The sequence below is a fragment of the Pleurodeles waltl genome, chromosome 1_2 (genome assembly GCF_031143425.1).
Source record: "Pleurodeles waltl isolate 20211129_DDA chromosome 1_2, aPleWal1.hap1.20221129, whole genome shotgun sequence".
NCBI lineage: Eukaryota > Metazoa > Chordata > Amphibia > Caudata > Salamandridae > Pleurodeles > Pleurodeles waltl.
The window spans coordinates 593,504,910-593,521,435 of NC_090437.1; the positions used below are offsets into that span (position 1 = coordinate 593,504,910).

At 41.8% G+C, this 16,526-nt stretch overlaps 2 protein-coding genes across 3 annotated transcripts in view; one reads left to right on the forward strand and one right to left on the reverse strand.

Annotated features, from left to right (window-relative positions):
- LOC138301712 (uncharacterized) overlaps positions 1–5,979 on the forward strand; it is a 326,933-nt gene extending 320,954 nt beyond the window's left edge. For both annotated transcript variants that reach the window (XM_069242229.1, XM_069242227.1), the window contains exons 9-10: positions 4,540–4,716; positions 5,403–5,979. In XM_069242229.1, the coding sequence (XP_069098330.1) occupies positions 4,540–4,716; positions 5,403–5,407 (182 nt within the window). In that variant the 3' untranslated portion in view covers positions 5,408–5,979. The remainder of the gene's footprint in view (positions 1–4,539; positions 4,717–5,402) is intronic.
- A 382-nt stretch (positions 5,980–6,361) lies between these two features.
- UGT8 (UDP glycosyltransferase 8) overlaps positions 6,362–16,526 on the reverse strand; it is a 224,376-nt gene continuing 214,211 nt past the window's right edge. The window contains exon 6 of the mRNA XM_069242222.1: positions 6,362–8,588. Coding sequence (XP_069098323.1) covers positions 8,225–8,588 — 364 coding nt within the window. The 3' untranslated portion in view covers positions 6,362–8,224. The remainder of the gene's footprint in view (positions 8,589–16,526) is intronic.

The following is a 16,526-nucleotide window of genomic DNA, read 5'->3' on the forward strand; positions in this document are numbered from 1 at the left end:
TTATGAAAAATGGTGCACAACTGCGCTAACGGAGTTAGGGGTAATTTGTTTACACCATTCCCTAACACCATACGTGCAGCATATTTATGAAATGATGCACGATGGGGCTAAGGAATGGCTAGCGTCTCAAAAAAAGACGCTAGTCAGTGAGGGATGGTGTTAGCGGAAATGGCGATAGTGGGTCAGAAATGACGTTAGGCTGGTTAGTGGCAACATTTCTGCCGCTAGTCATACTAGCGTCATTTTTTTACACATAAGCAGCCAGAAAATGACTTCTGTCTAAGTATAGACATGAGTCCTCACCCATAACCCAATTCCCACCACAAGGAACCAGTGTCCCCTGGGCAAGCCCTACATACCCAGTGCCAGGCAGGGAGCCCACTGTAAGGGGCCCCCAATGGCACACCATACACATACACAAACACTTTCCTGCAACTTACCTGGGATGGGCTCCCTCCTCCTGTAGTGTCCCTGTGGTGTGGGTGGTGGTGTTGCTGGGGCTTTGGGTGGGCATCTTTGTGCCCATTCCATGGTGTTTAGCCATGGAAATAGGATTACCTGCACTTTAACACCTGGTCTGACCAGGTGTTAAATAATGGCGCAAAACAGGCTTAGCGCCATTATTTAGGCCCATCTCCCAGTTGTGCGTTGTTTCTGCATCAGGAGTTAATTATGGCGCTGGGGGCTAGGGTAATTTTTAGGATGGGAATGCCTACCTTGCATCTCATTAGCGCAAGGTGGGTTGGCACATCCTAAAAATGTTGCTAACTCCCAAACTTTGACGCTGAATGGGTCTAGTGTCAAGGTATAAATATGGAGTTAGGTTAGTGCCACTTTAGCGCCAAAATAAATGGCGCTAAGGTCATGGTAACCTTCCATAAATATGGGTCCATGTGCCATACAAATGGTCTGACGACCATCAAAGTTCTTTTGAAAAGGTAGAACATGCTATTTTATCAGCACTATACCTCTGCAATTGTGATCACAATTGCAAAACTATCTTTACGACAGATGTCAGCAATAGAGGCGTAGGTGCCACTCTGTCTCAAATCATAATTGGCAAAGAAAGCATTATAGCATTCGCTTCTAGGACTCTGAGCAAAGCAGAATCAAAGTACTAAGCAGTTGAAAGAGAAGCCGCAACTTGCTTCTGGGAGGTTAAACACTTCAAGGTTTTTTTGTGGGGCATACAATTTGATATTCTCACAGACCACAAACCTCGAATTTACTTATGTTCTTCAAAGGCTTCACTCAGCAGCACTCCCAGAATTGCTAGATGGATTTTAGGACTTGAAAGTTTGTTTCAAAATAGAGTATGTGCATGGTAATCAAAACACAGCAGCTGACTTCCTATCTGGAGTCCCTTTAGATGTAAAAGAAGAGTTTGAGACATCAGAGTATCCCATTGTGGTGATAGACTCTTCTGCCACTACTAAGGAGGACTGGAATGCAGCTAATCCATAAGATGAATCATTAATCAAAATTAAAAGGTACGCTAAGAATGGTTGGTCAAGCAGGATATATGAAGTAGAAGACGGTATCAAAGAATATTGGGAAATAAGATATGAAATAAATGAGATAACAACTTTGTGTTAAGAAATGACAAAATAATACCTCCTTCAAAATTAAGAGACAGAATCATTGACCTAGCCCATGAAGGGCATTTAGGCAGAAGCCTAGTCAAGTCATGCGTGAAAGAACAGTATTGGTTCCCTAACATGGATTCTATGGTAGAGATAAAAGTCAAGGATTGCTCCACATGTGCAACCAGTGACAAGCCTTCAATTGTCCATAAGGTTCCCATAACGCCTATATCATATTATATTAGTGAACCATGTGGGCACAGGAGACTATATTTCAGTTTTCCATTTTGAGGGGAATGTTATGTCATGTATTTTCCTCTTGTGGCAACTTTGATAACAATTAATGGCATACAATGTAAGAGGTGAACAACATCTCCATTATTTCATTCATTGGTTAGCTGCTTGCAGTAACTACTTATTTTCATAGTATTTTCATGTGTATCCACTTTGAGGTGCAAGAATGTGTTACTAAATTATATAGCTGCAACTATGTGCTTGTAGTTGGCATTTGTTTTCAAAGGACTAGGGGCCAGATGTAGCAAAGGTTTTTACCCATTCTGTGTCTATGGGAAAAAGTGTTCGTACATATGGCCCTAATTTCCTTAAGGAGAAAACAAGCTTTGGTGCTTTTTGTGGAACTAGAACGTGGTTTCAAAGCAAAGACAAGCTTCCATTTTGTGTTGTTTCTTCTTAGAGGCAGGAAACTGCAGAGCCTGTGCATGCTTTAGAGGTGGAGGCTTGAGAAGCAGTGGAAGTAAGGTAGGTAAAGGGACACAAACATCTTAGTCAGAAGAAACACAAAGAAACCAGCACATGCATGTGCATCTTTTTCTCACTTTGACTAATAGTAGCTGGTCAAGGAAGATGGATTTTTAGCTAGGAAGAGAAAGGGCAGAGAAAATTCACTGTATGCTTTCCAGGCTGATATCGGAATGAAGTACCTGAAACAGCTCAACACTGTCCACTATACCCACTGGGTGAAAGACAGAGTATTTTGTCCATAGCCGTGCAGTCAAATATCCCTCACTGTTCTGTGTTACAGTGAAAATGCAGAAAAAGCCTCTGTTGTGTTCCCCACTGTTTATGGGGGGCATCTCTGATAGATCTCCTAAGCCTTCAAAAGAAACTATGGCCCTCATTCGGACCTTGGCGGGCGGCGGAGGCCGCCCGCCAAAGTCCCGCCGTCAAAATACCGTACCGCGGTCGCAAGACCGCGGCGGGTATTTTGACTTTTCCCCTGGGCTGGCGGGCGGCCGCCGAAAGGCCGCCCGCCAGCCCAGGGGAAAACGACCTTCCCACCATGAAGCCGGCTCGTAATCGAGCCGGCGGAGTGGGAAGGTGCGACGGGTGCTACTGCACCCGTCGCGTATTTCACTGTCTGCTATGCAGACAGTGAAATACTAGCGGGCCCTCTTACGGGCGCCCCTGCAGTGCCCATGCCATTGGCATGGGCACTGCAGGGGCCCCGCGACACCCCCTACCGCCATCCTGTTCCTGGCGGGCGTGCTGCGCCGCCATGGGGGATTCAAATGGGCAACGGAAAACCGGCGGGAGACCGCCGGTTTTCCATTTCTGACCGCGGCCAAAGCGCCGCGGTCAGAATGCCCAAGGGAGCACCGCCGGCCTGTCGGCGGTGCTCCCGCCCCCGTTGGCCCTGGCGGTGCAACACCGCCAGGGTCATAATGAGGGCCTATGTGTTGCACCTTTTTTGGAGAAAATAACAGCAAACGTGTTTCTCACTCCTCTCTCTAATGCGTTATACTCTATTAAATAGGAAGCGTTATCAGTCAACATGACTAGTGTCAAAATGCAGTTCTGAATAAAATATGGCGATCAAGCGCACATTTGTTAGCATTAGCATTCAACCAGTTCAATTGGCTGGCTTTCTAGGTTCTAAACCTGTCACACATTTATACCCTAAGGAATTAGTTGGTTCATGCTAGCATACACACTGGCCTGGCTTTTCAGTACAATACAAAACCTCACCTCCAGCACAACAGCATGCCTCCAGGTTCACATTTGCACAACCAGCTAAAGGCCAGACGTTTTCATATCACTCAACAATAGTCTACTTTAGTGACAGTTTCCCAGGTTGGTGGTGATCTACAGTAAGTCTAGGGACTATAAGTGCATTTAGGTAAGGTTAGCCCTTAGGCCAAGATTTGCAAAGGTTTTGTGCTGGTGCAAAGCAATACGAAGTGATACAAAATGGTATTTACTATCCTATGCAGTGCAAAAAGGTCCTTTGTGCTGGAAAGGGGCTCTCTTCTCACTACAAAAACTGCTTTACACTGCTTTGTGTCAAGATGGTGTTACTGGAGCAGATCAATGCAAATTTCCATAGGTTTTGATGCAAAGCCTAATTTACTAAGTCTACTTTAGGCAAGCATGAGCAAGGGGAAATGTGTCAATGCTCAAGACAGAAATGCATTCAATGAAGTGTGCAATCTTTCTAAGCTTGTCTAGGCATAGGACTTTGTACTGGAATGAACGTTTTTCAGTACAAATCTTATGCTAGACAGCACACACTCACCTCAGAACCATAGTAGAAGGTTGTGCATTTTGCAGGGCAAACATGTTTGAGCACTAGCTCAGGAGATGACAGTAAGAGCAGGTCAGTCTTAGTAGATGGAGATCTGCACTGTGCTGTCATCCTTGCACAACATAGTGCAGACAATTTCTTTGCTGCACAGAGTTGCATGAAACATTTGAAAATATGTGCTATGGATTCAAGCACTCTGTTCATAAACACCAACCTTTCAGGTTTTCTAGGCAGTTTTCATGAGTCTCAAATTTAAAAAGAGTGTTTACAAATTTATGAAAGAATGTACTCAAAAAGAAATGTGCTAATCTATTTTCTTATTCCACTTCCTCGATTTTACAAGCTGGTCAGTTATGAGTCTCAGGATGAAATAAATAGCAATGCTAATATTATATAACATTCCAATTTCATTAGACTTTCAGGTCTTTTTCTATGGTGCTGACAAAGATGCAAGTGGACATTTAACCTACGCAGAACTGATGAAGGTTCTTGGCGAAGATACTCCAAAGGAGGATGATCTGCAGATGTTTGATGGGGATAACAACCAGATGTATTCTTACCTTGAGCTGATGAACACCTTTGAACTTGCAGGTATAAACTGAGTGTGTAAATAGACCAACCTTAACAAAGAATATGCATATTAAATATCTTACAATCCCCACTATCCTAGAATGTTTACCAATACATTAGGGCCCGATTTATACTTTTTTAGCGCCACATTTGCATCATTTTTTGATGCAAAAGCGGTGCAAACTTACAAAATACAATTATATTAAAGTATAAATCTGGCCCAAGGTTTTTGCATGCTTATTCCTATTTACAAGTAATTTTTATTTCAGTCTCATTGGAACTCTTATACAGTGACAAAATGACTACTTGCGTTAAAGTGAACAATGTTGTGTCTTCATTTTTTAACGTTCTGTTACAGCTAAAACAATATAATATATTTAAGCCACAAAACATTATGGCAAAGATTTAAGTATTCAGTATTGAGCACACCTAGCTGTAACACTGCTTTGCTTTCTTAAGGAACTTTTACTCTTAGAATTGACACTTTGAACATTAAAAATGGCTGGGTGCTGAAAAATCATAGAAGGTAGACTGAAATACAGAAAGTAGCAGATAATTTAGTGATCAACGTCCAGACGTACTTCAGAGATCTTAAAAGAAGCATAAAATATCCTTGAGCCGTTTCAAAGTGATGATTGTAAATGCATTATTTGCTGATGATTTCTCTTAAGTGCACTTATTTACAATGAGTTACCTCCTTATTTCAGATTAACCACTGGACAATGATGACATGCTGAAAGATGGAGCAGAAAATTGAACAGACATTTATAAATTGTCACATTGACAATCTTTCACAATTCTCCTTTAATCATTGCCTTAGGTAAATGATTAAGTAACTAAATAGTTCTTACCAGCTTGGTGGTGGATTTTCTCTAACTTTAACAACTGGGCCAGGAAGTGCTTATCTTCAGCAGAGATAAATTCATGGCTGTGCATGCACACGCTCGGCAAGTTTTTGAAAATATAACTATTTGTTTATTAGCATTGGGATATAGTAAATATGGTGGAAATAGATCTAAATGTAGTACTCATTTAACAAATTCCCACATGAATCCCTGCCATTGAGCAAACTGAAGGTCGAAAAATGTGATGCAATATGAGTGTCCACTCACACCCATTTTCGCCTTCCTGACTAGTGCATCAATAATGCAAGAATCATGCGCCCGGACTGAAACTGTATAGCAAACATTTCAATAAGAAGTCATCTGGGTAAGAGGTTTTTCAGTCTCGTGTCCTGGAACTTGAGCTTCCTCTACATATTAATAAATAATGTCTCCGTGAGAATTTTGCGTGTCTCTTCTTGAAGGTTGACATCGAACTGTACTGGACCAAAGCAACATTACATGTCTTAATTTAAATGCACTAGAGTCGTTTACATGCGTTTAATATTCCAGTATAAGCAGATTACAATTCACAGTAATTACTTCCAAGGTTTCAGCAACTGTAACAACTGAAGAGGAAGGAGGTTGATTCAGTAGTCCCCAGTGGGTTTCTCTTGTCCCTGTCCATAACGGTATCAAATAATGCCTCAACTATATAATAAAAACGTAAGTGCATTATATGTTCTTTATATGGATCAGTAAATGAGTTCGAACATAAAGGCAAGCCTGGCGTATGGGGAGATTCACTGTGAAGAAACCACAGGACAAAGGCACAGTGCTGTGTATTTGCTTTAGTACTTTTAATAACAACATTTGTACAGAAATGTATATGTATATTTGTGTGGGTTCACTTAACACACACACACACTCACACATACATTTATACAGCCAGCACTGACAAAAATACCATCCAGTTCAGTTAAAATATTTCCAATTACAAAATTCCTCCACTGAATGCGTCAGTGCGTCCACCACCCGATTTTTACTGCTCACATAAACCTAAACAGCTTCATACACTCTGAGGCTGTTCACGGTCCCACCGCTCATTGCCAAGGTTCCTTCACTTGCCGATGCAAATAAGAAATGTGGTAAAATATTTTTATCAGAGATAAATAGGCCTATCGAGATATTCTTCAAGTATTGAGGACACTGTACTACTTCGGATTTACTCTCTTATAGACAAAACATTATTGCCTATTGCAAGTGAACCAAAGCTCCTGGTGGGAAGGTAATGAAATGTTGAGTCTCTACATATACGCATATTACTTCGCTGCATACTGTACACAACGCATAATCTCAGTTTTACTACGTAAAAAAACACTAGAGTCGAGAATTGGTGTAACTTTATCAATGAGGGGTGGGAATTTTTTGAACTCAACAAAAATAAAGTTGCTTCTGCGTGCCCAACATGTTTAGAACAAGTTCTAAGTAAACAGGTTTAGAAAAGTAAGAAAGATATTGTTGCCAGTCTTGTTCAGCAGCACAGTTTGGTGTTGATGCCAGGTACGTTGTGTAGCTTAATTGAAAGAACATGATGTTTTGGACATTTGTGAGCTCCATCTCTTAATCTGCAAAATTATTCTCCACAGTCATTCTGCTTGTCATGATTTGGGTGTCATCAAACCACATACTGTGCTTCTACACACAGCGCCTAGGAAAAAGCCAACACCTACATTTAAAGAATCTAATGTTGGCAACTATATTAAATAGTTAAATGGCTGAAACAAACGCAGGAAACATCACATTAAAAACTCAATTTCTGGACTGGAGCATTGGTACCTTTTGATTTCTATAAACCCTAATACCAACTATGGACATCTTGATTCTACAGTACCATTCTCACACTGAGAAAGAGTTTGTTAAACTTTGGCTCCGTAGACAGCAAGACGTCTTAAATATTAAATAGGGACTGTAAGTACCCAGCAACTTTTTATTTGTTTTGTCATTTTCAAACTTGTGCATAGAATCATGGGCATGTCCATCAGTGATTTCAAAGTTTCTCAAACTGTGTCTAAAGGTGTTCCTATCTACATGGAAGAAGTACAAATTACAAATTTGTCTATGTGTTTGCTGTTTAAAAAAAGCAGCAGCAAAGATTAAAAAAGCTAGCTTGTATTAGCCATGAAAAAGGGGTTATTTCTTAATGTAGAAAATGTTTTCTTCAGTGCTTTGTCTCAACAAACCTATATGTTTGTGGAATATCCTTGAGAGGCACATTCTTTTTTGTTCAATGTACCACAAATACTGTGCATTGAAACTTCATTTTGGATTTTTGACAGAACCTTGATATTTTTTACTTCTCTTTACTAAAATACCTATTCATGTATATAAAATATTTTACAAACTGTGATCCATTTCAGCGATTTAGTAGGTCCAATAGAAACATTTACAATGCAGACACTTTAGGGCGTTGTCTAATGATTTTAAGGGATTACAGCTTCTTAAAAAGATAACTTTTTTCTCTAAAGAAGCAAATTTCAAACGCAGTTCAACTTTGCAGTTTTAGTAGTTTGTTTTCGGAATTTTGCCTTAGAATTAGAAGTTAGGGGAGTGTTTAAGATTGTTAACTGGGACTTTACATTAAATAATTGAGCAACAGAATTAAATTAATTATGTAATCTGGTCCGGTACTACTATTGGATGTTGGCTCATTTCACCTTTTTCTCATGTTTAATATGGCCGTTTCGTTTGTGTTTGCCATTCGTTATCCCATTGTGGCAATGTCCATTAAGGTTGCTCTTGTCTGTTACAGACCACATATTTCTGCTCTTCTTGTGGAGGTATTTTACTATCCTGGATAAAACAAAGCATACAAACAATGTACCAATAACAAAAATAAAAGCAATGTCCAGTAAGAAGTATTGGTAGAAGGAGATGTCAGAAATAGCAGCACGTAGGTGTTCTGCACCATTGTGGCGGAGTATATAGTTGATCCAATAGATGGTCCGACTCGTAGGATGGCCAGGCTGATCTTTGTGAATTTCTGATAGCTTCTGGGCCCGTTGTCTATAGCTATGAAAATAGAAAGGGAGAAGAAAAAGTACAATTCTATGTCATTGACAAAGTATAAAATCAGTATTACTAAATATCCTGAGCTTTATCATGTACCACAGCATGTATGTTTTACTGAGTTGTTGTGGCTATTGTTTTTAAAACATAAAATCAGTTCTTTCTTTATATAAGCTCAAGTGCAAAAGTAAATTCCATTCAACTTTAATACTGCACGTTAAATTGTAAATGTATTATTTTATTGCTAAGCTCATTGAAGACATGATGTACAGAAGCTACATGAAGCTTGGTTCAGAGCTCTTGCACAGAAATACGAAATTAACATTTGCGAGAGACATTTCCAAGTAGGACATTTTTCAAGATGATAGCAGTTACATCAAATATAGAACCATTTTTATTAGACATTGATGATTTACTATATGAATGAGAGGTTGACCAACTGGGATTTGTTGATACAACAGGATTCTTGGGTCTATATTTACAAAGGGTTGCACAGGCACATCAGTAGAGCTGAGAAATTTTGAGCTGTGACTGCAGGATTTTATAATATTAAGTAAATCACTGCAAATCTGTGCAACACCTGTCAAACCTAAGTCAAAAATCACACTGGTGTTACAAATGCTGTATTTAGGTACAAGTTCAATGATCCTCTTTGTTTCAGCAGTCTTCGACCAAAGAGGATAGTTTTAGGATGTTGCAGGAAGCTTTCGAGGTAATGGTGGTATGCTAGGTTTCTCATCCAAAAAAAGACTTCATGGGTTGTAATAGCAAATGGCATTTCCATGACCAGATTTCAATACTAGAATGAGGAACAAGTAGGCACTGTGCCCAAATTGTTGAATGCATTTAGACGATTCTAGGAGATGTCTTGGAAGATAGAAATAGATGCATCTCTGCTCTAATCTAAGGACTTTATGAGGTGGTAAAAAGAGTGGTGGAGGGGCCAAGAAGGGAGCTGTAGCACACCTGGAACTTTTTGAGAACTAGGCCATTGATTGGGGTCTTGCTAGAGTGGAAAATGATGAACTGGGTCAGAGACTGAAGATGCTGAGAAGATGCTGAGAAGATGGGTATGGGCAGCAGTAGTTTAAAAATAATAATAAAGAAGTTATGCCTCATGCTGCTAATGAGGAATAAGATTGTAAATATGATGGTATGGGTTGTTCAGAGGAATGAGGTTGAGGCAGGAAGAGAGAAATATTTGATTTCATTGATTTTATTGATTTTTGCCTTTGTAGACAAAATAGCACTCAGTAGTGCAAGCAAAGTCCTCAACTTTCTAGGGAATATCGTTGATGTACACATGAGGGGGGTGTGGCCAGTGGCTGAAAATGACAGACATGCTTCCCTGGGACTCCTGTGGGGAACCTGGAAATCACACATAATTCTACGATCCTGGGCTGAAAAACTGCCATATAAAGGCATTGCAGCAGCTGTACCGAGCTACTTACAGCCAGGATTGAGCTGGGGAGACCGATGCAGCAGACTCAAGACAATACTGTCCCTAATTGGGGCCCTTGCATCGAAACTTGGGCCACGTAATGCAGTGACTCACCAGGAGTAGAGCAGCAGTTCCAGCTTGGGCTGCAGCCTTGTGATGCCTGCCGAGACCCCTGTATTGGCATGACCCTGACTCTAGAAAGCTGAGTTCCTGAAGCTTGGACTCTCCACAACTGAAGATTTTGTGCTGGGACGTGTGCCCTGAGGCGACTGCACTTGGTCCGTGCCTCTACAACAGCAAGGTGAGCTCTCCTCTTCTGGGCCGTGTGCAGGACCCAGACGACTTTCTGGGTTGCCCGTGGAGCCCCATTGAGGCTGCAGCGGTCGAGACAAAACATGCGGTCCCTGGAGAGTGCTACAATCTGCCTGCAGGGTGTGAGACTGTTGGGCAATGAGGGATACTGAAAACTATATAAGTGATGCATGGCCTGAGCCCTATCAACACCAGCAAATGAGGGGGCCAAGGCTTCCCCCGGCCCATATATTGACTCCCACAAAGTAAGGATCGGGGCTTTTGCGCTCCCTTTGTTCACTGACCCAGCATTGTTGTTAATGGCTCAAGCCTACACCACCACAAACACTCTTTTTGCTTTTGCAGCCTAGGGAGGGCAACAGTGCCACATTGCTGATCACCAAGGGGGCCCTGTGAGGGCTATACTGTAGTTTTGTGGGGAGAAGGCCCCCTCTGTCTTACCTACCTGATGGCATGCAGTACCCGTTATAAATAGCCCTTTACTCATTGAGACACATGTGAACTAATTGCGACTTGTACAACTAATTAAAGTGAGCAGGGGTGTAACCTGCATCTACACCTCCTTTATTAGCAGCACTAAGTGATAGCCCGTATGCTTAGTGGAGCCGCTACTAGATTTAATTAAGTAAACTACAGAACAATTGTTGTGGACACGCTGAGAATTGTGGGCGTGAATTTCAGTGAAGTTGATCTGACCGCCGTGCCCTCTTCCAATTAAGGGGGTTTGGTTGTACAAGTGACACTCCAGTGATACTGACCATCACTGAGCCACCATATGCCACACCAAAAATGAACTATCGTCATCCCACCATGCTCACAAGTTATCATAGAAAAGTTGTTCAGATTGCTCCCCGCATGAACTGAAGAAGACTGTATCACACCCACAAACCTGGCTTCCCCTTCAGATAAACTGCATATGCTACTACAAGAAATCAGGACTTCGAGAACAGCCATCAAACATTGCATTGATTTGCTGGCAGCAGACCTTGGTATACTTCAGGAGGAACATTATAAGGTGAATGACAGACTGAAAGCTGCAGACGCAGAGATCTCGGAATTGGCTCCACAACAGGTATCCCATGCAACTGCCCTGCGGATCTTGGTAAACAAATATTACATGAAAGAGTGGAAGACGCTGAAAGTCGGGCACGCTGAAATAATGGACGCATTATAGGACTACAATAGGGTACAGAAGGACCCAATGCTACATTGTTTATTGAGCAATGGTTCAAAGTGACGGTGGCGCCACAGGGTCTGTCACCCCTGTTCACAGTAAAATGTGCTCACGTGTTCTGCTATCAAGTATTCTAAACTACAGGGACCATTTACTGCAAAAGGCCATGGTAATATCACCCATAATAGTAGACAATATCACAGTGTCTCTCTTTCCGGACTACACCTTGGAGGTGCAAAGGAAATGTGCCTCCTTTCAGTCAAATTAAAAAAAATTACGTGTCAAGGGCCTTACTTATGCCCTGATTTTCCTGGCATGTTTGAAGATCTACACGAGCAAGGCTCCTTGTTCTTTGACACTCCAGAGGGTGCGTAGGACTGACTGGAACACATGTGCTTTGGAAATCGCAAATAGGAATGCCCTATTTGCAATTTCCTATTTAGAGAATCGCAATTTGCGATTCCCTAAATGGAGTCACAATTTCAGGGAATCGCTATTTTAGCGATTCCTTGAAATTGCACTGCGAATGCCTTTCATAAATCTTGAAAGGCATTTTTGCATTCGCACCATTTGCGAATACAAAAATGTTTTATACATCTGGCCCAAAATCCCCTCCCCGATACCTATATGGTGCATGCAGCCAATCCTCCTAAAGGATGCGGTTTTTAAAAACACTCTGGGCACTGCAATTGACAACAATTTTACTGAGAATGAGGGCACTGCAATGACACCCCTGATTGAGTGGGACATTTTTAAAGTTGTGATTCAAGGAACATCTAAAGCCACAACTGTGGGAACCAGACACTCGGTGATTTGTGAATTAAAACACATTGAATCCCAGATCGGGGAGCTTGAAAGGGAGGCTGCACATGACCACACAAGCCCCGAAGCTCTACAAGAGGGCAGGAACCATCACACTGAAGCGCTAGAATGCCTGAGGCTTATTGATCATAAAACATAAACACAGACACTACATTCTGAGGGGGACAGAGCTGCAACACTGCTTGCCTATATGATAAGACCCCCAACATCCTCCACACTGATTCTTACTGTTACTACACCTTCCAAGACTCCCCTTACTACACAAATAGAGATTAATTATACCTTTCTTAAATACTACACTAACCTTTATAAAGCCAGCCTTTACCCTCTCTGGAGGACAGGGAGTGATTTCTGAGAGACCTGAGGCTCCCTTGGGTATCAGAGACAGCACGTGAAGCCCTGGAAGCTCCCTTGACTGCAGAGGTACTCCGCGATGCTATTAAAGGCATGGTACATAACAAAATGCCAGGCAGCAATGGTTTGCCTACTGAATTTTATTCCACATTCATGATGCCCTTGATTCACAGATAAGAGACACTTTATAGGGCGTCCCTCGAGGTGGGGGCTCTACCACCCACCACAAGCCAAGCACTGGTTACCTCTCTGCTCAAATCTCACTGGCCTTCAGATGACCTCTCTTCTTATAGGCCTTTTTCTCTTTTAACTTCCGAAAATAAAATACTGTAAATCACTAGCACAGAGACTGTTCCCCCTCCTCCCAGGATTAATAAACAAGTATCAATATGGCACTACATCGCTACGAGATGCTTGGGAAGCAGACTTGGGATGTCTATTTTATGACAAAGGATGGCAATTCCTAATAGAATACCCAAGTATAATACTTAGGAACACATAGTTTAAGTTTATCTAATTCTCAGTATTATTTAGAGCATATCTAACACCATCTAGAAAACACCTGAATTTTCCCAGCAGCCAAATCCTCAAGTTCTCGATGTCGGACTGAGGATGCAAACCTCCTACATATGTAATGATCGTGTCCCACCATGTCCACTCATTAGACAGAAGCAACCAGATCTCTCAGGGCCCTGATGGGAAAACACTATTGGGACACTGGAGAACATTGCATACTGGGATTATTTCCCAGGCCCAAAACATCTAAGACAGAAACACGTTTTATTGATTTGGCAATCTCAATGGGCAAACAACAGATCATTAGGCATTGTAAATCACCCACTCCACCTCTTATACTGTGTTGGTGTGAAGAGGTATGCAAATACGCAGAGGGGTTAGCGCTCCAGAGGGAGGAATATACAGGACAACGGAAGTGGCCCATATCTATGATCTCAAAAGCTCTCTTAGAACAATTCATAGCACAGATGGATGACACAGATTAAGGTCTGTGCAGTACTCTCAAGTCCCATACAAACATTCACAATATCCACTGACAACAAATATTAGTATTAGCCATCATACCATACTGAATGCGGGACATTCTTTACCATACATGCTCTGTGTATACTATAACTGAGGTAAGGACTATAGTTTGACACGGTGCAAGTGTTATTGGGGTGAGGGGCAGGGTGTAGTTATGTCAATGACTGGACTGTTGCTGTTACTTTAAGTTGTTTAACATCAGAAGATATTACCAGTAATAATTTGTTTACTGCCGTATACTGTAACAAGACTACTCGCCTCAAGTACATATGAAGGTGAAATGGACAAATGATATAAGCTTCACAGGAGATGTAAGTAACACTAGGATATGTTACTATTGTTATTCTGCAGTAACAATGCAATAAAATAGGTTTGTTAAAAATCATTGATGTGTACATATGTGTGGGGATTAGGAGATGTGTGCATACTTACATGGGGTTTTGTGCATGCCAGTGTATGTGTGTATGTATTGCTAAGATATGAGCCTGAAAGTAAGAGAAATTGTACCATACTGAACAATTATCAATGGTGGTGTCCCCTTCCCAACAATCTGATTATGGGTGCAAGAGGTGCCATGTAAGTATAGAAGAGTGTGGGGCTGAGAGAAGAAGAGGGCCCTGTTGGATCCGGCAGAGCATGTTGGCTGGTCTGAATAAAAATGGGGGAGAAAAATGGACTGACTGCAGTGGGAGGGGAGAGGCTGGACTCAGTGGAAGGCTGATAGGCAAAAGCACACGTCATGGTGGTGCTTTCGGAGCATGGCCTAAGATGCTTCAGATAGGTCCAGGAAGATCAAAGCCATGGAGGCTTCCCTATCAGTAATGACAGATGTAATCTGTGGCTGCAATTAGGGCTATTTCAGTACTGTGATGGGTTTTAAAGCCTGATTAAGAGACATAAAAAAGATTGTGGACCTCGAGGTAGAGGGTGATTTGCTAATTGACGAGTTGTTCAAGTGGTTTGGCCAGTTAGGAGAGGAGAGAGAAGGGTCTGAAATTTGCCACAACTTTGGGTTCAGTCAGGGGCTTCTTGAGTAGGGGCTAGACCATGGTGTATTTCCATTCCAAGGGGTAGAAAGCAGAGGAGAGAGAAAGGGACAAATTGAAGAGGGTGATGAGGGCATCCCCTATGAGTTCATGTCCTAGATAAAAAAATGGTGTGGGCAGGGGTTGTCATGTTAGCCTAACTCAACTGATATCATGGTTCTGGAAACATCTTCGATCTGGAGTAGTGACAGGGTAGACAAGGTAGGCCTGGTAGTTCTATTGGAGGCTAAGCTGATGAAGTCAAGGGAGTCCAAGGAGGACTGAGGTTCAAAGTTATCTTACATAAGTTTGACTTTGTTGTGAAAGGAGTTGGAAAGTTCAGAGCAGATGTCAAGCAAGGCAGTTGTGAGAAGGCAAGAAATACTGTGAATGCATTCACCACAATAAAAAGGTAGTTTAAAGAGTTTTAGTGCTCATGTAACATGTATTTTTCAATGTGTACAGTTGGGCATTAGGTATGGTTCTTAGGCACAAGGTGTTTGTTCTGGATTTAAGAGTGGTGTTTTGGACATAAGGCATTTTTCAAACATATGCTTTTAGTGTTAGTAACTTGGCACAAATACCAGAAATACATCAAGTTTTAATTTTAAAATCTGGTGTTTAAGGACTATAGGCTTGTTTAGAGATAATGTGGAGTGTAACACTGGGTAGAGAGTGTGTGTCCGGGAGCATGGGCCAGAGGAAAGAGAGTAATTGCGGTTCTTTCTGAGGTGAGTGTTAGAGGTGTAGGGGGAATGCCAGGTGGTGCATGTAGTTTGGCAGAAGGATTCTGGACCCAAGTGCCAGAGAGTGTGTAAACTTGCAAGAAAAATGTCAAGAGGCCTGGAGTACCAAGAAGTTGGTACCAGAGACTTTTGGGCAAGTGCCAGGATTTAGAGAGAATGTCAAGCTCACCACAAGTGTCACTAGGCATGGTGAGTGTTGGAGGTGATTGTTTAGGTGTGAGGTAAGATGAGGTAGGTAGCTTGGATGTGGGATGGCTATTAAGGGCATGTTTTAATGAGATATGCAAAGAGTAACTGTTTGTTCCTTCTATAAGCAGTATCCCAATTAAAGAGAGAGTGGCAGGCAAGAATTACCTTGAGATTATAGAAGGCCTAAATAATCACAGGCTTATTTACAAGGAACTTGCTCCACCATTGTGACATTTGTTTTACACTTCAGCGGCGCTTTCTCTGCTCCGTATTGCCCTATATTTACAAAATGATGCATTAGGCCTAATGTGTCAGTTGTTTTAGCCCTTCGTCAAAAAATATCTGTGCTGGAACCAGCTGCACCATGCATTTTATAATGTATGCATAGTAGACATTCCCTCCTGAAAATCCACTTAGGACTGAAGCAGTGGTATTCACAAGTTTTTCAGTGTGTGACACATCTTTGAGATGCACTGCACTAAGCCTGGAATGTGCTAAAATTCCTATGCCTCTTCAACCCAGGTGTAGGAAATGACACAGTGGCTTTTCAATAGGAATCTGACCAGCTGAAGTCACTTAACACACTGTAATAAGTAAGTAAGCCACAGTCCCTCAATGTGTAATAGGCCTACACATGTAATAATTATGTTGTAGGGCCCCTTGATCAACTTGGAACCAGGGCACCTGAGATACTGACATCCACTGCAGCAATGAAATGTGACACTGTGTACTCCATGGAAGGTACAGACCAGGATTGTCATATCTCCATATGGGAATGGACCCAAGTCCAGCCAAGTGTACTCCAAAGCACAACAGATAAGTACACACATTAGGTAG